Raw genomic sequence first — 24,311 nt, 5'->3', positions numbered from 1 at the left:
TTATAAAGTGATTTTTTTGCATATTTAGAAAGTTGTACAAGCATCAGCATAAATTCCAAAACATTTTCATCACCTCAAAAAGAATCCCTGTGACCATTAGCAGTCACTTATTTCCCTTACCCCATGATCCCTAGGAACCACTAATCTACTATGTTCTGTCTGGATTATTTATCTTTAAAGATAAATCTTTATCTTTTTTTTCTTCTAATGTTTACTTTAATGGTTTAGGAACAGGTAACAAAAGATCTACTCTTGACAAAGTTTTAAGTGTAGAATACAGTATTGTCAACTATAGGAATAATGTTACAGAATATCCATAGAATTTACTAATCTTGCATTAATGAAGCTTTAATTGAAATTCCCATTGATTGGCAACTTCCCATTTCCATCTCCCCTGCCCTTGGTGACCATGGTTCTGTTCTGTGCTTCTTTGAGTTTGACTATTTTAGATAACTTAAATAGTTGGAGTCATATAGTATTTGTTATATAGTATTCTGTGGCTGACTTATTTTACTTAGCATGTCTTCATCATCCATGTTGTCATGTATCACAAGATTTATTTTTTAAAAGACTGAATATTATTCTATTGTATGTATATACCACAATTTTCTTTATTCATCCATCAGTAGACATTTAGGTTGTCATAACCTCTTGGATATTGTGAATAGTGTTGCAGTGAACACTGATTGCTGAGGTCTGGGATCCTGATTTCAATTCTTGGATACCCAGAAGTGGGACTGCTGGATGATACGGTAGTTCTATTTTTTAGTTTTTGAGGAACTTCTAAACCGTTTTCCATAGTGGCTATACCATTTTGTATTCCCATCAACAATGTACAAGGGTTCCAATTTTCCATATTCTCACTAACAATTGTTGTCTTTGGGTTTTTGGTTTGTTTTGTTTTGGTGGTAGTCATCCTTACAGGTGTGAAGGCATCCTTTGTTGCTTTGACTTATATATCCTCACTGATGGGTGACATTGAACAGTTTTTTACATACCTGTTGGCCATTTGTATGTCTTCTTTGAAAAAATAAGTATTTAAATCCGTTGCCCATTCTAAGATTGGATTTTGTTATTTTATTATTGAGTTATAAACATTCTTTATATATTTTAGATACAAGTCTCTTACTGGACATATAATTTGGAAATATTTTCTCCTATTTTGTGGGTTGTCTTCTCACTATCTTGATGGTGTCCTTTGAAGCACAGAATATTAAAATTTTGATGAAATCCAATTTTTTTTTCTTGCTTTTGGTATTTATGTATGAAAGCTCTGTCTAATCCAAGGTGATAAACGTTTACTGCTATGTTTCCTTCCAAGAATTTTATAGCTTTAGGTCTTACATTTAGATTGATCATCCATTGGCAGTTAATCTGTGTATATGGTATGAGGAAAGGAGTCCAACTTTTTATTTATTTATTTTTTTTTGCCGAGGTGAATATCTTGTTGCCTCAGAACTATTCAATGAAAAGACTGTTCTTTTTCCATAGAATTGCCTTGGAACCCCTGCCAGAATCAGTTAACCATGAATACCAGGTTTTGTTTCTGGACTCTTGGTTCTTCTCCATTAATTTTTGTGTCTATTCTTGTGCCAGTACCATACTGTCTTGATTAGTGGAGCTTTGTAAGCTTTAAGATGGTAAATACAAGTCCTCCAACTTTTTCTTCATGATTGTTTTGGCTTTTTGAGGGCGTTCGCATTTCTTTATGAATTTTAGGATCACCTTGTCAATTTCTGTAAAAAGATTTAGCTGAGAATTTTGATTCTTTAGGTCAATTTGTGGAACATATTGACATCTAAAGTATTAAGTCTTCTGATTCATGAACATGGATGTCTTTCCATTTATTTAGATGTTCTTAAATTTCTTTGAACAAAAAAAAAATTTCTTTGAACAGTATTTGTAGTTTTAGTATGTATACAAGCTTTGCATTTCTTAAACTTAACTGTAAGAATTTTATTATTTGTTAATGCTGTGATAAATGGAATTTTCTTTTTTTCCTAAAGATTTTATTTATTTCAGACAGAGTGCACGTGAGTGGGAGGGGAAAAAGAGAATCTCAAGCAGACTTTGTGCTGAACATGGAACCCGATGTGGGGCTTGATCTCATGACCTGAGCCAAAATCAGGATTCAGATGTTCAACTGACTGAGCCACTCAATCGCCCCTGGAATTGTTTTCCTTAATTTCATCTCCAAATTGTTCACTGCTGGGGCACCTGAATGGCTCAATCGGTTAAGCATCTCCCTCTGCCGCTTCCCCTGCTTGTGCTCTTTCTCTCTCAAATAAATAAAAATCTTTTTAAAAAATTGTTCATTGGTGGTGTATAGAAATACGATTGGTTTTTGTATATTGATCTTGCATCCTGCAACCTTGTTGAACTGCTAAACTTTTATCAGTTTTAATAATTTTTCAGTGAATTCCTTAAGATTTTCTCTATATAAAATTATGTCATTGATAAATGTAGTTTTACTTCTTTCTTTTTAGTCTGGCTGCCCTTTATCTCCTTTCTTGCCTAGTTAGAACCTCTAGTACAGTGTTAAATAGAAGCAGTGACAGTGAACAGTTTTGTTTTGTTCCTGATCTTAGGAGGAATCATCCAGTCTTTCACCATTAAGTGTGCTGTTAGTTGTGGGTTTTTTGTAGGTCCCTTTATCAGGTTTAGGACATTGAGAATTTTTATCATGAAAGGTGTTGGATTTTGTCAAATGTTTTTTCTCTATTCAACTAATCGTGTGATTTTTGTTACATTTATATGGGCTTTTCCATTCTTTTTTTTTTTTTTTTTTTTTTAAGATTTCATTTATTTATTCATGAGAGACAGAGGCAGAGACATAGGCAGAGGGAGAAGCAGGCTCCATGCAGGTAGCCCGATGTAGGACTCAATCTGAGAACTCCAGGATCATGCCCTGAGCCAAAGGCAGACGCTCAACTGCTGAGCCACCCAGGTGTCCCTTGGGCTTTTCCATTCTTGATCTTGGAAAAGTTTCATGCATTATGGAAATTAAAAATTTAGATCAATGGTTGAAGCCTTAGGAGAAGGTGAGATTTCTCAGAATATATAGAAGAATGTGGCCAAAGATGGAATTTTGAGGATTATAAGTATTCAGCCTAATATGTGCAATGCTAAATTCAATTATAGCTAATAAATTTAATGAAAACTTCATCTAAATTAGATTGTGGTTTTGCTTTACTAGGTAATTGTATTATTGTTTACAGCTGTTGATGGGTCTGAAGACTGGTAACATGGGAAGTTTTTCTGCTCTTTATTTGATATTGTATACTGATAGAACTTTTTTTTTTAAGATTTTATTTATTCATGAGGGACACAGACAGAGAGAGAGGCAGAGACACAGGCAGAGGGAGAAACAGGCTCCATGCGGGAGCCTGACATGGGACTCGATCCTGGGTCTTCAGGATCATGCCCTGGGCCAAAGGCGGGCGCTCAACTGCTGAGCCACCCAGGGATCCCCTGATAGAACATTTACAAAGTATAGTTGCCCCTTGAACAACACAGGTTTGAACTCCATGGGTCTACTATATGTGGGTTTTATTTTCCAATAAAAACAGTATAGTACTATAAACATATTTTTTCTTATGGCTTTTCAAAAATGTTTTTGAAGATTTTATTTATTAGAGCATGAGTCGGGGGAGGAGCAAAGGAGGTGGAAGGAGGGACAAGCTCAGAGTGTGGAGGCTGACACAGGGCTTGATCCCAGGATCCTGAGATCATGACCTGAGCTGAAACCAAGAGTAGGATGCTTAAATGACTGAGCCTTCCCAGGTGAACCTCTTATGACTTTTTAAATAACATTTTATTTTCTCTAGCCTACTGTATGATGAGAATAACAGTATATGATACATAAACAGCAACAAAAAAATGTGTTGTTTGGTATCAGTAAGTCTTCCAGTCAATAGTAGGCTATTAGTAGTTAAGTTTTTGTGGAGTCAGAAGTTATATGTGGATTTTCAGCTGCTCAGGGGGTCAGTGCCCCCAATTCCCAAGTTGTTCAAGGGTAAGTGTATATAACTTTTTAAGTAAAGGAAGAGAATCAGCATCATTTTTTGCAATGAATATGTACATGACAAATGAATAATAGAAGAACTTTAAACCTTATGAATACTACTAGTTCCATAAATTTACCATTTTAACAATATAAGACTCTGGAATTTACCTCTTCTCTGTTAGAAGAAATGCTTGTGTGAAAACAAAAATAATCAATTTGTGGAAAATTTCCTTCATATAATTACTATACTTTTGTAAGGAACCTGAAGTGTGTACAATATAAAGCAACCATAGTAAATCATCAGACTCTATATTGAGAATTAGAACTAGATAGTGCTTTCACTTCTCATTTTTGCTTTGTCCTTTGAACTATTAGTGCTTATAAAGTAATGTCTCTTGATTTTTGTCATCACTACTAGCAGTTATGAAAGGAACTCTGATTTCAAGGCATTAAAAAATAATTAGGGTCATAGTAACATGTTGGTGAAACTGTTAGACTCTTACAAGTAATTTGTTTATATATTTCAGTTTTATTGAGTAAAATTGACAAAAGTGATACATATTTAGGGTGTACAACTTGGTGATTTGATATGTGTGTACATTGTGAAATACTCACCAAAATCAAGCTAATTGACAGATACTGCTGCACATAGTTACCATTTTCTCTCTCTCTCTCTTTCTCTCGATTTTTGTAGTGATAACATTATCTACTTTTTAAAAATCAAATTTCAAGTATATAGCATTGGTAACTATATCCATTATATAAGACCTTTTAACTGAATGTCACCAGTTAGGATCTAAGCAGTAAGAATTACCTGTTCTAAGCTTAAATTAGTTGATGGTCTTGGAAACTATTGCTGAAAGTTGCTGAAATTCTCCAATTTCATCAAAAACAATTCAAATTATTTGGTTCAACTAAAAAAGATCTTGTCATATTGACCAATTCATCAAATGATATGATTGGTGAAAGTTAATTTGTGAGATGTTTGTTACCTGAAATTTTATGTCTTCCTTAAACTACATTATTAGAATTACCTGAAATCATATGAATGATCTGAGGACAGGTTTTTAAAATTTGTTTTAATAGGTTTAATAGGTTTTTAAATTTGTTTTAATAGGTTTTTTAATTTGAGGCATAAAAAGAATAGAATATTGACTGATAATTATGAACTATCTCTCAAATTAATAGAGAGAGGGATGCCCCACCATGATGTCTACAACCTATATACTGTCTTAAAATGTGTTAAAATGTGTTAAATAACACATCTAATTGGAGGGTCAGAACACAAATCAGGTGTCCTTAAAAAGACAAATCGCTATAGCTGTGTAATAGACATATTTAGTTACATTATTTCTTCTGTTTAACCTTAAGCGTACAGGATATTTTAAAAAATACATTCACAGCAAAAAGATTGCTGACTTAGCCATTTCTAAGACACATGTTTGTTTCCATTTAGTCCTAATCTGTAGTCCTTAAAAATCTGGAGAACCAATACATTTCTTTGCCATCATGGAGTAGATAAAAATGAAAGTGTACTCTCTAGTAAAAAGGGAGAAGATGGATGTTCAGGTACTAAAGTTATAATGAGATACTTCATGCATTATATGCTATATACAGTCATCAGATACTCTTCCAGTTTTAAAATGTAATAGTTGATGAGTTTTAAAGTTGTACAAGTCTGTAGGCAGTGATGCATACATATTCTAGTATATAGTTCATAATATGGTAATAGTGATTTGTATTAGATGATACTGTTGATAAACATAAAATACATAGCTTTTCTCATTATCACATGTATACATTGTGATGTAATAGCACCTGGGAAGTATTTTCTGTTGTGAAATTGGTACATTTCTTTAACACTCTTAATGTAGGAAAAAAACTAACCATTTTTAGTTTTTTTAACTAAAAATTTTAAGTCATGAAAAAAAAATTCTAACTCACGTTATTTAAACATAGATACATATATGGCCTTTTTAATGTGAAAAATTGTTGGGTTTCTGTTCTTATGACTGCAGGAAGCATATGTGCCTCATTTCTTACCCAAAGCTACCAACTGCCAGTTCTTGATACAATGTTTGTAAGAAAGAAATACCGAGGCAAAGATTTTGGACTTCATATGCTGGAGGACTTTGTTGATTCCTTTACAGAAGATGCACTTGGCTTGCGGTATCCTCTCTCCTCTCTCATGTACACAGGTAAATTAAGTTAAAACATTTATTAAACTTGTCTCCACGTCACTTCCTGAGTTGTTTCTGCAGAATATTGTAAATGTGCATGTGTCATTGTTAACTAAATTTGAATTCTTTGGGTCTGTAGGGCTTCATTTTGCAAATGTGTCCTTATCTCATGTATATGGCTTTTTGGAGGTGTGGTGGGTTTTTTTAAAAAGTTGAAATATAATTCACATGCCATAAAATTCACTCTATTAAAGGGTATAATTCAGCGGTTTTTACTATATTCATAGCTGTGCAACAACCAGAACCACTATCTAATATTTCATAAAATATGTGTATTGTATATATTGTATGTATATGTATATATAGTATATTTCATAAAATATAATTTACCATTGATTTTAGTCTAGTTGGAGATGTTTATTTCCACTGAAAATATATTTTTGTTCTAAGTTTGCTCCCTCATTTTAATATCAGAAATCCAGAAGACAAGAACAGGCATGGCATGTCAATCTTGAATTGTAATTGCTGGGTAGACCCCTACATGAGAATGGAATGACCCCTGTGTACATCTGGATTATCTGAAAATGACCTTTTCCTTAAAGTCTAATTATGGCTTTATTGAATTTGGGAAGGAATGTAAACACACTCACTGTAGGCAGAATCTCTGAATACTTACTCTTCTGGGTGCCTGAGTGACTCCGTTGGGCAGCTGCCTTTGATCAGGTCATGATCTCAGAGTCCTGGGATTGAGCCCCACGTCGGGCCTCCTGCTCAGTGGGGAATCTGTTTCTCTGCCCCTCCCCACTGCTTCTGCTGTCTCTCAAATAAATAAATAAAATTAAAAAAAAAAAACAAAACCTCTTTTCTAATTCTAATGATAAGTTGAATACCAAATGAATTACAGGTGCATGTCTATTTTTGGATAAAGTCTAAGTGAGTTTTAATGCCATTTATCCTTTAGGTAGGAGATTGCCTGATAATGTTTTATTGATCTCACTTGTATCATTTTGTGAGTAACACTCTTTGAAGTGTGAAAATAAAGGAATATACTGAAAATAGAAAATATTAGACTATGTGCGATCTCCATTTTCTGTTTCTTGCTCTTCCTGTTTTGTACAATGCTTATTATATTTGAAGAACTTGGATTTCCATTTGGTTTTCTCTTTCAACTTAGTTCGTAGTTCCTTGAGGCTGCTAGATGTCTACTATTCTTTGATGACCTTATCTCTCTGTGGCTTTCATGAATAAATAAATAAAATCTTTTTTTTTTTTTAAGATTTATTTATTTATGATAGACAGAGAGAGAGAGGCAGAGACACAGGAGGAGGGAGAAGCAGGCTCCATGCCAGGAGCCCAACGTGGGACTCGATCCCGGGACTCCAGGATCGCGCCCTGGGCCAAAGGCAGGTGCCAAATCGCTGAGCCACCCAGGGATCCCCAAATAAATAAAATCTTTAAAAAAAAACAAAAAAACAAATTACAATGAGATAACCACCTTATACCTGTCAGAATGGCTAAAATAAAAAACTCAAGAAATAAGTGTTGGCAAGGGTGTGGAGAAAAACCAACCCACTTGCACTGTTTGTGGCAGTGCAAACTAGTGCAGACACTGTGTAAAACCATATGGAGTTTCCTCAAAAAATTAAAAATAGAACTACCCTGGGCACATGGCTGAAAGAAAAAAAAAAACTAAATAGCACTTTATAGAGTTTATGGACATAGGTCTGAGTTTGAAACTGTGGACAGGAAGGATATACACCAACTTCAGGAACACAGTTATCTCTGGGGAGAAAAGGAGAAAGGCGAATGGGATTAGGGAGGGGTCCAAAGGGAACATCAACAGTATCTACAATGTTTTATTTAATTCTCCTTAAATGAAAACAATATGGCAAAACTTTAATATTGTTACTCTGGTTAATAGAGACATTGACATTAGGATACTATTCTCTCATTTTCTCCCCCTGTATGTATAAATATATAAAACAGGTTTCTCATGTTTTTTAGTTTTAGTTTCCATACCTATAAAAGGAGAAGTTGAGGGGTGCCTGGGTGGCTCGTTCAGTTACGTGTCTGCCTTCTCAGGTCGTGATCCCAGGATTCTGGGATCGAGCCCTGCATTTGGCTCCTGCTTGGCCAGAGGCTTGCTTCACTTTCACTGCCTGCCCCTCCCTCTGCTTATTCTCTGTCTCTGTCAAATAAATGAATAAAATCTTTTTTTTTTTCCTAAAGGAAGAAGCTGGAGAAAAGCACAGTAGGCCACATTGAGTTGTCTGAATTTAATGACTAAAATAGGAGAGAATGCCTTACATAATTAGTATGAGGTCCAAAAGAAGCATTTTAGAAAAAGTGACTAGAGTTGAAGCTCCCAATCCAGATTTGTCTAGCCCACAAGAAGGAACATTTATCAGCTAAGCAGCATTAACTATTCTTTTTTCTTTTCTTAAGATTTTATTTATTTATTCCTGAGAGACAAAGAGAGAGAGGCAGAGAAACAGGCAGAAGGAGAAGCAGGCTCCATACAGGGAGCCCGATGTGGGACTTGATCCCGGAACCCCAGGATCATGTCCTGAGCCAAAGGCAGACACTCAACCGCTGAGCCACCCAGGAGCCTCAGTATTAGCTGTTCCTTAAAAAGTTTTGAGTATTTCTACATACAGCATTAGGACACTCTTACAATAAAATTCTTTTTAAAAAATATTTTATTTATTTAATAAATAAAGAGAAGGAAAGCATGAGCAGGGGGAGGGGCGGGGGGGGGGGAAGCAGAGTCTCCCCTGAGCAGGAAGCCCAACATATGGGGCTTGATCCCAGGACCCACCTGAGCTGAAGACTGAGCTACCCAGGCACCCTGGGTAGTTCTATTTTTAAAGATTTTATCTTTAAGTAATCTCTACACCCAGTGGGGGGCTCAGACACATAACCCCAAGATCAGGAGTTGTATGCTCTACTGACTGAGCCAGCCAGATGTACCTAGTTTGCTTTATTATTTTTTTAATTTTTAAGTTTTTTGGGGGCTATAATATATATAATATTTATCATTTAAACTATTTGTAGATGTGCAGTTCAGTGGCGTTAGTCACATTCACTCTCTGTCTTTATTTGCCTATTCTAGGTACCTCATAGAAGTGGAATCATATAATATTGGTTTTTCTATGTGTGTCTTACTGCACCTAGCATAGGATTTAAGGACCATCCGTGTTGTAGCATATATCAAAATTTTCCTGGTGTGCCTGAGTGGCTCAGGTGGTTAAGTGGTTGACTTTTAAAAAATTTTTTTAATTTTTTATTTTTTAAGATTTATTTATTTGAGAGACAGTGAGAGAGCTCATGCATAGAAAGGAAGGAGGAGCAGAGCAAAGGGGAGAAAGAAACACAAGCTGACTGCCCTGAGCACGGAGCCTTACGTGGGGCTTAATCTCACCTCTGAGACCAGGACCTAAGCCAGAACCAAGAGTCAGACACTCAGCTGACTCTGCCACCCAGGCACCCCACGGTTGATTTTGGCTTCAGTCATGATCTCAGGGCCCTGGGATCAAGCACTATGACTGGATCCATGCTCAGTGGGAAGTGGGCTTGAGAATTCTCTCTCCCTCTCCCCCCGCCCCTGCTTAAGTGCACGCGCATGCGTGTGCTCTCTCTCTCTCTCAAATAAACCTTTAAAAATTTTTCATTCCTTTATATGGCTGAGTATATTTTTACTCTGTGTATATGTCACATTTCATTCATTCATCTTTTGACAGACTGTTGGTTGTTTCTACCTTTTGGCTACTGTGGAGAATGCTGCTGTGGACATTGGTATACAGATAACTGTTTGAGTCTCTGCTTTCTGTTCTTTTGGATATATAGCTGAGAATAGAATTGCTAAGTTATATGGTAATTCTGTGTTTTAACATTTAAAAAAATATTTTATTTATTTATTTATGAGAGACACACACAGACAGGCAGAGATACAGGCAGAGGGAGAAGCAGGCTCTCTGTGGGGAACCGGATGTGGGACTCGATCCTGGGACCCCGGGGTCACGACCTGAGCCCAAGGCAGATGCTCAACCACTGAGCCACCCAGGTGCCCCTGTGTTTTAACTTTTTGAAGAATTACCAAACTATTTTCCACAGAGGCTGCATGTGTTTTAAAGATTTTTAAATTTATTCATGAGAGACAGAGAGGCAGAAACACCGGCAGAGGGAGAAGCAGGCTCCATGCTGGGACTCCAGGATGAGGCCCTGGGGCGAAGGTGGTGCTAAACTGCTGAGCCACCTGGGCTGCCCGTGTTTAATGTGTTTTTAAACTTTATATAAATGACATTTTTGCATTTACTAACTTATTTTTTTACTGATCTTTTTTACAGATTTTTTCATTGTTGATATATAGCTGAAATCTGTTGTAACGGCTGTGTGGTATTTTATATACTTTTAAAGTTAATGTATGTATTTCTTAATGATGGGCTCTTAGGTTGAACTCCTCACCCCGGTTTAAAAACGGCCCTGTGGGATCCCTGGGTGGCGCAGTGGTTTGGCGCCTGCCTTTGGCCCAGGGCGCGATCCTGGAGACCCAGGATCGAATCCCACATCAGGCTCCCGGTGCATGGAGCCTGCTTCTCCCTCTGCCTGTGTCTCTGCCTCTCTCTCTCTCTGTGACTATCATAAATAAATAAAAATTAAAAAAAAAATAAATAAAAACGGCCCTGTAATGAATATTATAGAAGTCATCTCATGCATATGTATAAATCATTAGGGTATATACCCAGCAGTAGAATTGTAGCATACGTTGTGTCTTTGCATAATTATTCTCACACCAGGAGAATGTGGGAGTTTCCATTTTCTTTATTCTTTGGATGCTTGGGTTATTGGGTGTTTGTGAAAAGGTATCTAGTTGTTTCATCTTGCATTTCCTTGGCAGCTAGTGAGGTTTGCCATCTTTACCTTTATTAAGTGACCTTTCAAGTTTCATTACCTGTAAATTTCTTTTTTTATAGTATCTGCCAGCTTGTTTTGGGGATTGTTTTGTCTTTCTAATTCAATTTTAGAACTTTTTTTTTTTTTTTAATTTTTATTTATTTATGATAGTCACAGAGAGAGAGAGAGGCGCAGAGACACAGGCAGAGGGAGAAGCAGGCTCCATGCACCGGGAGCCCGATGTGGGATTCGATCCCGGGTCTCCAGGATCACGCCCTGGGCCAAAGGCAGGCGCCAAACCGCTGCGCCACCCAGGGATCCCCAATTTTAGAACTTTTTTTAAAGAAAGTTCTCTTGCACAGTTCCTGATTGAAAGTTTTAAACTTTAACAAGTTTATCATAATATTTCATTATGGATGGTGATTTTTGTATCTTTCTTCATGAGAAGTGATTTAGCACCCTTATGTCCAGGAGATATTATCTTATTTGCTTTTCTTAGTAGGTTTTGGAATCCATCTAGAATTTAATTTTATTAATGGTATTGATATGAGGTCTGGATCTGACTTTATTTTTTCTTTCTTTTTTTTTTTTTTTTAAGATTTTATTTATTTATTCATAGACACAGAGAGAATGGCAGAGACACAGGCAGAGGGAGAGGGAGAAGCAGGCTCCATGCAGGGAGCCCGATGTGGGACTCGATCCCAGGTCTCCAGGATCACACCCCAGGCTGCAGGCGGCGCCAAACCGCTGTGCCACCGGGGCTGCCCTGACTTTATTTTCTTGTATATGGATTTTTGTTCTAGCATTATGGTTTTGATAGTTTACCCCCTACCCCGAGATATAATGCCTCCTCTGTTGTTTGCCAGGTTTTTAGTGTATAAGTGCTGCTTTCCTGTTGGGATTTTTTTTTCCCCTTAATTTTTCTTTTTCCTTTTCTTCCATGTCCTTTCTTAACCCTTTATTCTTTCATTTTGAATTTGGGATCAAGTTTTGACAAGTTCTCTTACAAAACAAACTTGTTGGGAATTGCCAATTAATTGGTGAGAATGGGTAGTTTTATACTCATTGAATCTAATAATCGTTTTATTCTAATTTTACGTCCCTCAGTAATATTTAGTAATTTTTAAAGGTAAAGCACATCTTCTATTAGGATTTTTAATTGTTTGGTCATATTAAAGTTTTCATAAATGAGACTGTAATTGAGTTGCATTGGTGTTATGCTAGTCCCATTAAGTGAGTTGGGCAGCTAACTTTCTGTCTTCTTTCTGTTTTCCAAAAAAGTTGATATTTGGGATTTCTAGAAAATTGTAAATGTATTTTTCAGCTTGCAAGCAGTACTTTGAAAAGTATCCAGGAGACCATGAACTCCTTTGGGAGGTTGAAGGTGTTGGACACTGGTACCAGCGAATACCAGTCACCAGAGCATTGCAGAGAGAAACACTTAAAATTACAGGTAATAATTACAGGTTTCAAGATTGAACACATGTCCAGCTTAAAGAGCAGTGCCTTTTAATGTTTGTGTCACTTAGCCCAGAGTTGTTTTTTTTTTTTAATTTTTTTTTTATTTATTTATGATAGTCACAGAGAGAGGGAGAGAAAGAGAGACAGGCAGAGGGAGAAGCAGGCTCCATGCACCGGGAGCCCGATGTGGGATTCGATCCCAGGTCTCCAGGATCGTGCCCTGGGCCAAAGGCAGGCGCCAAACTGCTGCGCCACCCAGGGATCCCCCAGAGTTGTTATATTGTAGTGTGACCTCTATAGTAACAGACATTCTTTTTTAAAGTTTGAATTTTTGTTGTGTATTAACATGAGTCACTAATAATAAGAAGACCTAGAATTATAGTAGCCCAGCAGAATCTAACATTTCGGTAGGAATTGGTGGGTGAAAAGGAAACAGATACTGAATCAGCATAGAATAGGCATCAGGGAATCAAAGAGTTGTTCCTGGTCTCACGCATCTTTCCTCAAACTCACTAAATACAGATAACTAGTACTTTTATAATTACGGGGTTTCATTATAAGATACTGGTGAAGGAGATTTTATTCCACACCTAGATTTTTAACACTCTTCTGTTCAGGATGCTATTCAGGGCTTTTGTGAAAATCAGTACAAACCATGTTATAATTAAAATGAAATACTGATTGGCTTACAATTTTTTAAAATTCTTCTATACACAGCAGTTTCTCAAAATGAAGCTAAAAGATCTATGTCTGGAGAATATGGTCTTGCATCTGTTCCAGAATATGAAGAAGAAACTGAAGACAATCAGTCTAGTGAGATGCAGCTAACTGTAGGTACACTGTATGTTTATTGTAGGAAATAATAATTTTTCTATTTCTTTATATTCAGCTGATACTTAATTTGTAAATCTTACAGTTCATTCATCAAAGTTACGTAATTTTAAAATTTTTACTGTGTTAGTTTTCTTGGTATCCCCTGTTAATTGCTTACTAAGGACTTTATTTGGAAAAAAAATTGGAATTTCACAAAATAATATAAAAGAAAATAAAAATCTGTAATCCCACTAACGTAAATACAGCAACTGTTAACATTTTTGTGTTTGTATTTAATATGTTATAAAACGTGCATATATTTTTGTTTTCTGTCATGCTTGTTTTTCCTCCATTAACATGATATTATAAGAATTTTCCATGGTATTACTGTTTTAAAACATGATTGTTAAATAGCAGCATACTATTTTCTATTGTTTGTAAATTCCATTGTTTATTTCTTTGACATATTAAGGTTTTTGCATATGTAAGTGACCCAGCAGTGAACACATTTATACATACATCTTTTTGCCTATGTAATTCTTTTCTTGCATTGATAAATTTCTAGGAGTGAAATTAATAGTAGGTCAAAGGTTATGAAGTTACTGTGGGAAGTTTGAGTCTATTTGCTAAGTCTTTGTAGAATATAATTCATTTTGAAAGTACTAGGTAAACCTTTCCAGGGACAAGCGCTTTGGGGAATTATTTGTGTCTCTTATTCCTTCCGTAATTAGCATGAGTGTTGACTCAACTTTTTTGAAACATTTTTAAGGATAACATAAATCACACAATTACATAAGGAGTTAGATTTTTTGTTTTTATTTTTTCTACATTTGGAAATTGAAATTAAATGATAAGCCTGCATTCGATTATATATGGTCCAAATTCTTCAGATATATTCAGATTTATTCAGCATTGGTTAGACAGCGTAATATCAGGGCACGTAGAAAAAGACCTCTTCCTATATATGTGGTGAGAGCAATAACTTACCTTAATAATAAGCCAAATAATTTTAAATGGTTGGGTAAAGGTCATAAGGTTGGCAGCATAAATTCAACTTTCTTTTGTTTTAGAAATTCATAGTCTTCAGATTACTTTAAGATTTTAATTCAAGGAAAATATTTCTCACATTAAACTATTTTATCTCTTTATTGCTAAACAAATGGGGAAGTGGTCTTGTTTGCTTATTTTAACAACTTTTTTTTTAGCTTGTTGAGGTATATAATTGACAAAAATTGTATATATTTAAGGTGTACAGCTTGATTTTTTTTTTTCAACTTGATATTTTGACTGTGAATTAATCACTACATAATTTCTTCTTTAGGTGATGGTGGTATTTCTACTTGCTTTTTCTTGTTTTGTGGCATAGAACGTTACATGCACTTGTTTTATGCTCTTTGTAACCTTTTTAAAATTTTTATTTGTGTGTTAACCTTCTAGTTGAACTACAGACTTATTGAAGATAGGATTTTTGTCTTACCTGTCACAGTTTATCCTTGTTTGTGTCCTGTCAGTAGACCTTCTTAAAGTCTCTGTGCCTACTATATGGTAGGGTGACATTAAGTATGTGATGAATGAATGAATTGTAGTTTATATAATAAAGTAGATACTGTGGCAAGCACTGAATATGCAAAGATATGGTTCTTACAAGCCTGGGAGAAATAGATAGTCCATTATTGGAAACAGATAAGAAGACTACAGGATTACAGTTGTCTTAATAGAGCACATAGCAAGCGATTGAAGGTACATAGCAGAGTATGCATAACTCTACCCAAGGATTGGAATAGGTGAAGTAGCAACCAAGCTGACTTTCATAGGGCATTTGTGAGTTACATAACAAAGGTTAGGGTATTCCAGAGTCTAGCATGAGGGGAAAAAAAAACCCCAAAACAGGTGTGATAGAAAATGGAACATTTGGTATGTAAAAGGTATTTAGTTTTGAAGAGGTTGAGAGTCTGTATTCTAGGCAATGATAAACTTTTAAAGGTTTTTTTTTTTCTTAAAAGATTTTATTTATTTATTCATGAGAGACACAGAGAGAGAAAGAGACAGTCAGAGGGAGATAGCAGGCTCCATGCAGGGAGCCCGACGTGGGACTCAATCCCAGGTCTCCAGGATCACGCCCTGGGCCGAAGGCAGGCGCTAAACCACCGAGCCACCCAGGCTGCCCCAGGTTTTGTTTTTTTTAAAGCAAAGAGTAGTACAGTTTGTGATTTGGAAGCATCTCTGTCATCAGGTTGCAGATTACAGAGCATGTGATTGGAGTGAGGGATACCAGAGATGAGGCTCTTGGGATAATTCACATTAAAGATGATAAAGGCCTGAACTAAAGCATTAGTAATACAAAGGAGGGGCAGTGTTGAGAGATTTTTTTTCGGAGTTAGAATTGAGAGGCTTTGCAGTTCACTGAGTGCAGGTTAAGAAGAAGTCATTACTGACTCACAGGTTTTTGGCCAGAATGGCTAACTGAATGGTCATTGCCATTAATTAAGATAGGAATAATATTGGGAATAGATAAGAGTTCAGCTTGAAACAGGTTGGTTGTGAAATTGGATGGAGCATCCACATTTCATTGGAAAAAGAGCTTTGGAAATCAAGAAAGAAGTTGGGGAGATTAAATGGTATATCTGGATTTGTCAGCAAATAGATGTTGAAGTAAAGGTAGTAGATAAAATTACACAGGGAGAGCATATGGACAGAGAAGAGGAGAGTAGCTGAGGATGGGACACTAGGAACCTCCAGTGAGTCACACGGTAACATATTAGATGGCTTGGTGAGGGCTCAGCCTCAAGATAAACAGGCTGTAACATAGCCTTTTAATTTCTTAAGTTTCCTTAATTGATGAGTAGTGAATATAAAAAGTACTGTTTGAAAAATGTTTCACAAGATTGTCTTTGACATCGACTTAAGTAGATTCACAGGGAGAAAAAATGTTCTAAAACTTCTGGTTTTAATCTGTATTTCTATTTTAGATTGACTCTCTAAAAGATGCCTTTGCAAGCACTTCTGAAGGTAAGAAACTCAGCTAATCTACCAGTATTTGAGATGCTTAGAATTTAGAGTTGGGAGATGTCCCTTAAAGTAAGTGAAGACTTATCCTGCTCTAAGATCTAGAGGGGAGTTATAATGCTACTACCACTGCCACTGGTCTTGCCGTGTGAACAAAGTAAGCTATCATACCTCTCTCTTCCTCATTTTATTATCTGTAAAATAGGGAGAGTGATGTCTTCCTTGTTTATTTCCCAAGATTACTGGGGGGAGGGAATATAAATGAAGATGAAAATATACATTGCAGAGCTCAGGGCAATATGGAAATGTGAGGAATGAAAACACAAAGTTATTTCATAATTTTGAAAAAAGACATTGTTTCATGGCCTGATGTAAGTTTGAGAAAGACGTGTAATTGTGGGAATATATGTAAGCTAGCATAGTTCTTACATTTCTGTGTATTGTAACAGGTAATCCTTTCAGGACATACAGAATTAATTATATAGTTCTGCTGTCTTTTTCTCAGGTCAAGATAAGACACCAGTTTCCACTCGTACTCGAAGTAGTCATCTAAAGCGGCCAAAGATTGGGAAGAGGTTTCAAGATTCTGAATTTAGTAGTTCTCAGGGAGAAGATGAAAAGACGCTCCAGGCTTTACCTACAGCTTCAATAAACAAGTAAAGTTATTTATTTTATTCTCATTATTTTGTTATTCTTATTTTCATATTCTTTAAAGGTTTTATTTAATTGAGAAAGAGAGAGAGAGAGACATAGCACAAGCAGAAGAAGGGGCAGGGGCAGAGGGAGAGGGAGAAGCAGAATCCTCACTGAGCATGGAGCCCCACGCAGGGCTCAATCCCAGGACCCTGAAATCATGACCTGAGCTGAAGGCAGACGCTTAACTGACTGAGCCACCCAAGCGCCCCTTCTTATTTTCATATATTAGTATTTAGTATTTAAGGTGGAGGCTATTATTATATTGTTTGTGTAGCAAATCACCTTCGTGTAAAAGTTTGTATTTCAGTTCTTCGGTAGGATTACTGATTGCACTCACTTTGACATATTATGGGGAGAAGTTGCTAGTAAGAGAGTAAAATCACGATTTAATCTCTCATGTCTGAAAATCCAAGAGAATATTCTAGTGATTATCCTGAGGTTTGGGGATCCCTGGATGGCTCAGTGGTTTAGTGACTGCCTTTAGCCCAGGGCGTGATCCTGGAGTCCCAGGATTGAGTCCCGCCTCAGGCTCCCTGCATGAGCCTGCTTCTCCCTCTGCCTGTGTCTCTGCTTCTCTCTCTCTCTCTCTCTCTCTCTTTCTCTTTGAAAAAAAAAATGCTAAAGTTTAGTCAGTTTTTAAAAAACCCTAAGTTTTTATTTTATAACTGATTCATTTACTGGGTTATTGGCTCTGACACAAATTAGCAATAACTGTAAGTGGTTCAGTCATCTCCAATAACTGTAAGTGGTTCAGTCATCTCCTCTAGGAACTTAATAGCCAGGTGCATCAACAGAACATTTGGGTCAAAAAACCTTTATCCTCTATCTTCCTTGGAATCTTAAAGAAAGCAAGATTTCAAATTCTACTGTAAAACTATTTTATCCTTATAGTCCTACCAGCTGTTCTGGACTTAAACCATTCATAGGTTTGCCATTTTATTTGTGAAATTATTTTACTCAAGTAGAAGATTCTGTTGCTATGCTAATTTCATTATGTAAATTTTAAATTAGAATAATTGAGTAATTATGTTAATGCTTTATATTAGTGGAAAATTCATGTTAAAGGCAAATATAACTATTGTTTTTTTTTTAAGATTTTATTTATTTATTAGACACACACACACACACACACACACACACACACACACAGACAGAGGCAGAGAGAGAAGCAGGCTCCACGCAGGGAGCCTGACATGGAACTCTATCCTGGGTCTCCAGGATCATGCTCCGGGCTGAAGGCAACGCTAAACCGCTAAGCCACCAGGGCTGCCCAAAGGCAAATCTAACTAAATATTTAAATCTAGTAATTTGTGAAAAGATAAGAGGTTAGATAAGCATAGTTTTCTTACTGTGTAACATTTCAATGTAATACCCTTTTTAGAAGGGAATTTCACAGTGCATTTTCTCTTGAACATCCCAGAATTATTTTGGAATTTTGCTTTTCCTAAATAGAACAGTGACAGTAAAACTAAATGGTTGACTCCTTACTCACCTGTTAGGAAGAACAAAATTTCCTCTTTGCTTTTGAAAAATTTGCTGCATAGTGGTTTCTAATTCAATATATAGGGTGGCTTGTGATGGTACAAAACAGTGTAGATGCAGAGGAGAGATTTGATTGAATCTAATTGAGGGGATAGAGAGATTGGGCATTCGGACCAGGGCTTGAAAGATAATTTGAAACTCGATGAGCATAGTTGAGAGAGATGTTCTAGGCCAAGGGTCCACAAACTATGGTCTGTAGATCAAATCTGACCCACTACCTATTGTTATAAATAAGACTTTAATGTAACACTTCCATGTTCATTAGTTTACATGTTTGAATGTTTGCTTTTGCATTACAGTGGCAAAGCTGTGTAGTTGTTCAGAGACCATGTAGCCCATAAAACCTAAAAGAAAAGATTGTTGACTTCTGATGTATAACAGAATTGTCCAGAAAACTTAATGTGATGATGAAAATATGCTTTATCTGCCTTGTCCAAAATGGCCCTACCTAGTATGCCCATTGAGCACTTAAAGTGTGGCCAGTGCAACTTAGGAACTGAATTTTAAATTTCATTTTATTTAATTAATGTAAATCATGACGTGTTGTGGCTACTGCTTTGCACCATGCAGATCTAGAATACAGGAATAGCATGAGCAAAGGCAAAAAGCTAATAAGGATAACTGATTTATAATGTAAATGTTACCATCTAGTAGGAAATAAAAATATGAGAGTCTGGGTCCCAGGCCATTAGGTACTGTAGCAGCATGAATGACTCCTTGAAGTACTTGGTGATATGATGAGCAAGAAGACCTCCTTTGCCTGGTGGGTGTGGCACAGCAAAATAACTCATGCAGGGGAAGCAAGTAGCCATACTGTGAGCAGCACTATGAGGAGGTACCATGTGTCAAGAGTCCCCAAGGAATTAGGCCCTCAGTCTATTAGCCTGCATGAAGAACTGAATGCTGCCAACAACTGCATGAGTGAGAGCTTTGACGGGGTGATTGGAGAGGGGAACACTTCCAGTCAGGCCTTCAGATGAGACTGCATCCCCAATAGGCGGCTTGATTGCAACTCTATGAGGTCTTGAGCCAGAGATACCCAGCTAGACCACACCTAGATTCCTAATTCAAAGAAACAAGATGTTTCAGGTGTTAAAAAATATATAACTAGGGACCCCTGGATGTCCCTCAACTCAGCAGTTGAGCATCTGCCTTTGGCCCAGGGTGTGATCCCTGTCCGGGGATCAAGTCCTGTGTCAGGCCTGCTTCTCCCTCTGTCTCTCTGCCTCTCTGCCTCTCTCTCTCTCATGGATAAATAGATGGATAAAATCTTAAAAAAAAATATGTCTATCAATCGACTGATAGATTAAGATACATATATATATGAGGGTCTAGTCATGTTAGGCTTTGTAAGAAGGTACACTTTTTCCCTTAAGCCATAGAGAACCAAAGAATTTTCTGAGCCGGACTGTCACAGGTAGAAATGGGTGTATTATAAACAGAGCTCTGACAGCTTTACTAAAGAATGTACATACTGCAGGTATAGAGATGAGTTGGAACAAAGTTATGGTGGTCCAGAGAGAATTGGGGCCTGAGGGAGGGCCATGAAAATGGGAACAGAAAATTAGGGATATGTTTGAAAGGCATTTTGGAGGTAGAACAAAACTATATCATTTATTGTCCAAACTGATATTTTTGAGAATGAAAGGGGCATTATTAATGATTGTGCCAAAGCTGGGACAAAATTATGAAGGTGGACTGTCTTCATGTAAATTGGGATGTGTGTTCATTTAATAGAATGAGAGCCAATGAGGTATGGATAGAGTAAAAGAAGAATCTAGCTTACGTGATTGAGGGCATGGGGTGGTGTTACTACTCAGACTGGAGAATAAGGTAGGAAAGAGGACAAGTTTGTGAGAGGAGGAGATTGGTTTTGGACCTGTTAGATTGGTTAGTTGTTGACTACAGAACATTTGGTTGATTCTCTAAAGTGTTACTTTATTCATCCTTAATAAAACAAGTAAGAGTGGTTTTCTTTTCTAGATTGGAATCTACTGCACGCACATCAGAGAGCTCAGAAGAATTCCTGGAAGAAGAACCTGAACAAAGTGTGATTGAATTTGAGGATGAAAGTAGTGATAAGGATGCTCGGCCTGCACCAGAAGCCCAGCCACGCCTGGAAAAGCAAGATGGTGAAAAGGTACGAGATCTCACTTCTTAAATAAAGTGAATGAACGTAGACTAAATTTTAACTTTTGTAATCATGTATTGTTAAAAAATATGATATATTTTAGAGTTGTAGTAGAATTGTGTTTAATGCTAAAAAGCATATGTCTAATACTAAGCAAGGTCAGGTACTCAAGTTGGGGAGAGGATAAAGTTACAAGTATTTCTTGTATCAAACTGAATTTTTAAAAGTTTGAATTACAGTAAAGGTAAAGTTGAAGATGTTTAGTTAGTAAGATCCCTCTGTACATTTAAAATACAGATTAATTTGAGAGAGTAAACATACTTAAGTGACACAAATTATATGACCACAGGGTCTGTCTTGTAGAATCAGTTAGAATTGCTGTAAGGTCTTGTCTGATGGCTGTAGCTCCTCAAGTATTTATCCTTAACCTTCTTTTTTCATTTTCTTTACCATTTTCTATTTTTCTCTTCTTTTCCCTAAGTGTCTTCTATCTTTGGCTCTCTAGAGATTCCTTATTTCTTTTTATAGGTGCTTACATTTCTTTAAAAGTCTTTTACCTGGGGATCCCTGGGTGGCTCAGTGGTTTGGCACTTGCCTTTGGCCCAGGGCGCGATCCTGGGGTCCTGGGATCCAGTCCCGCGTCGGGCTCCTGGCGTGGAGTCTGCTTCTCCCTCCTCCCGTGTGTCTGCCTCTCTCTCTCTATGTGTCTGTCATGAATAAATAAATGGATAAATCTTTAAAAAAAAAAAAAAAGTCTTTTACCTGTTTGCCAAGTCAGCCAGCATCCAAACAAGTGAAACTACATTACCAATTTTATTTTCTTAACTTACTCCAGTTTGATCCTGCTTTCTCTGTTGCATGAAACTGTATTTGTAAATGCATTTTTTTCTTGTCTTGTAAAAAATGTGGACACTTAAGCACATCTTTAAAAGAGATTTATGTGCACCCAGATGTTTAAAGGAATATATATTTGTGTTATTTTCTCTTTTAAAAACTGAAGACTATGCTGTATGTGCTTCATGTAATAGGTGTCATTTGTCCAGCGATACATTGAGCACATGCTCTCGTAGGTCAGCATTGACACTTGAGTTCCAGTGGTTTCCTTACCCGCACTGACCATTGTGTCTTCCTTAATACTCTCTAGGCCCCTGTAATGTAGGCTTTACAACATCATTGTTTTGTTTTTTTTTTTTACTTTATTTATTTATTCATAGAGACACAGAGAGAGAGACAGAGAACACAGAGAGAGAAGCAGGCAGGCACCATGCAGAGAGCCTGACATGGGACTGGATCCCGGGACTCCAGGATCACGCCCTGGGCTGCAGGTGGCGCTAAACCACTGCGCCACTGGGGCTGCCCAACACCATTGTATTTTGGTTTCTTGGTTTTCCTATCTCTGAAGTTCTGTCTTGGTTTTATTTATTATTTGACTATTGTGCTTCTTCCTTTTTTCCCCTTTATTTGTGGACATTCTAGAAAACTCAGTTCTTGGCTTTCTGCTCTTGGTTCATGTCTTCTCTATGAAAATGCATCCAGTTGGATGGTTGAACTCTCAATTCTGTGGGGTGACCAATAACTCTAGACTTTGAATATTGATTCAGTCTATAATGCCACAGTATTACTTGTCTTCTGAATATTCTATGTAGACAGATGTCTTCTATCATCTTAAATTCAACATAATCTATTCTAATCTATTCTTTCTTATCACTTCTGTATTGAGCCTTTTTTTCCTGTGTGTGTTTTTGTTTTTTAATCTTCCATTCTTGGGATCCCTGGGTGGCTCAGTGGTTTAGTGCCTGCTTTTGGCCCAGGGCATGATCCTGGAGCCCCGGGATCAAATCCCACATCAGACTCCCTGCATGGAGCCTGCTTCTCCCTCTGCCTGTGTCTCTGCCTCTCTCTCTCTCTGTGTCTCTCATGAATAAATAAATAAAATCTTAAAAAAAAAAAAAAAAAAAAAGAAGATAGAGCCTCATCATTAAAAAAAAAAAAATAATAATCTTCCATTCTTTTCCCAAACCTAAAACTTAAAGAAACCAGGTTTCTCTCTTCTGTTGCTTCTTACATTTAGTTAGTTACCAACATTCTGAGTTTTTTAAGCTTTTGCTTGATTATATCATTTTCTTCCTTTCAACATTTTTTCCTACCCTAGTTGATCATTTTATGAGCTTTCTTATAATTACCTTCTGTGTGCAGTCTATTCTTTGCATACTGTCTGGCAAGATAAATTTTTTTAGTCCTTGATTTCAGTATCCCTACGACTTTAGGGATCCTACATAATCTGGACAAACCTGTTACTGAGCTCTTGAGTTGAGTTGCATCATTATTTAATTTTTATAATGGTAATAAAATGCCCTCTATCAGAATGTCACTAAGACTCATTAGAACTATTAAACATTAAATAGAAGTATTTTACATTGATAAATGTTGGCAGAAGAGTTTCAGAAATGCAAAGTTTGTGTTATCACTTCACTGATATTTCTATATTTAGTGTGATATAAGGAGTAAGATTGTTCAAAAAAATGACCCAAAGTTGACTGGATAGGGAGCTGACTGAGATTGGGGGCTTTCTTCTTACAGTAAGAAGCTGTATCCAAACTCAGCTTCCCACAAGACTGGTAGTGCCGCTGCTTCCCCCTGGCACGGTAACCCCTAACTTCCCATGGTCCCCAAAGATTCCAAGTGCTGATTAGCTAGTGTCCTGTAAAGAGCTGGCTGGCATCAAATCTACAGTATCTGGGGCCTTTTTATTACCGAAAAGGTTCCACTCTTGATGGCTGTATAAGAAAGAACAAGAAGGGGGCAGGGTTTCTTCCCTGCATCTCTGACCTGTACTTCGTCTGCAAAGCATCATGGTCTCTCTGTTGTCTGCATGAGAACAGAGGGAGTTTGGGTTTCTTGTGGGTTCTTTTTTTTTTACTGACCCCGCCTGAAAAGTTTCCTCTTTCCCTCAGTAGGACTATTTGGGAGACTGTATCTTGAGTCCTGCTGTATGACAGGTAGAGACTGAGAGTGGACCCCTGGCAAGACCGATAAGTTAGTCTATCATTGTGTCCTGACTTCTTTCCCCCCAATGATGCAGGACTCTGAATTAGAGCCTATGAATGGTGAGATAATGGATGATACTCTTAAAGCCTCACTTATAACTGAAGAGGAGGACTCTGCCAGTGAAGTTTTAGATGAAGAAATGAAATTGCAGTCTCTTAATTCCAGTGAAGACTCTACTGCTTTTGTTCCACTGGTGGTAGAACCTTCAAAACCCCCTGAAACTGTTGCACAGGACAAGGTAAGAGGGAAGTAACTTAATTTTTTCTAGTCCAGCTGTTCCAGTGTCGGTGAAACGGAAGCGGTATTGTGGTTTGTATATTTTCCTCCACCTTGATGTATATAGTCCTTCAGGAAGATTAGTTATATGTTAATTATTATGCTAAATTAGGTATTTTCAGAAAATACAATCAGTAATAGTCCATAAATTCAAATCTTTCTAACCTTATCCACATATCTGATTGCTGATAGAGTATTTTAAGAGAAATTTCATTTTTACTTTCAAATATTCCAACCTAAGACTAAAAAACTATTGTAT

At 36.9% G+C, this 24,311-nt stretch overlaps 1 protein-coding gene across 9 annotated transcripts in view; it reads left to right on the top strand.

The window, feature by feature from the left end:
- The window catches only part of FAM169A (family with sequence similarity 169 member A), a 64,752-nt gene that overhangs the window by 35,896 nt on the left and 4,545 nt on the right, over nt 1–24,311 (top strand). For 8 of the 9 annotated variants that reach the window (XM_072826831.1, XM_072826829.1, XM_072826827.1 and 5 more), the window contains 7 exons: nt 6,025–6,204; nt 12,404–12,532; nt 13,258–13,370; nt 16,323–16,362; nt 16,865–17,015; nt 20,581–20,737; nt 23,811–24,014. In XM_072826831.1, the coding sequence (XP_072682932.1) occupies nt 6,025–6,204; nt 12,404–12,532; nt 13,258–13,370; nt 16,323–16,362; nt 16,865–17,015; nt 20,581–20,737; nt 23,811–24,014 (974 nt within the window). The remainder of the gene's footprint in view (nt 1–6,024; nt 6,205–12,403; nt 12,533–13,257; nt 13,371–16,322; nt 16,363–16,864; nt 17,016–20,580; nt 20,738–23,810; nt 24,015–24,311) is intronic. The other variant, XM_072826832.1, reaches the window with a different exon arrangement.

Source organism: Canis lupus, chromosome 5 (genome assembly GCF_048164855.1).
Source record: "Canis lupus baileyi chromosome 5, mCanLup2.hap1, whole genome shotgun sequence".
Taxonomy (NCBI): domain Eukaryota; kingdom Metazoa; phylum Chordata; class Mammalia; order Carnivora; family Canidae; genus Canis; species Canis lupus.
Note: the sequence above shows the minus strand (reverse complement) of the source record. Positions and strands in the feature narration are given on the sequence as shown.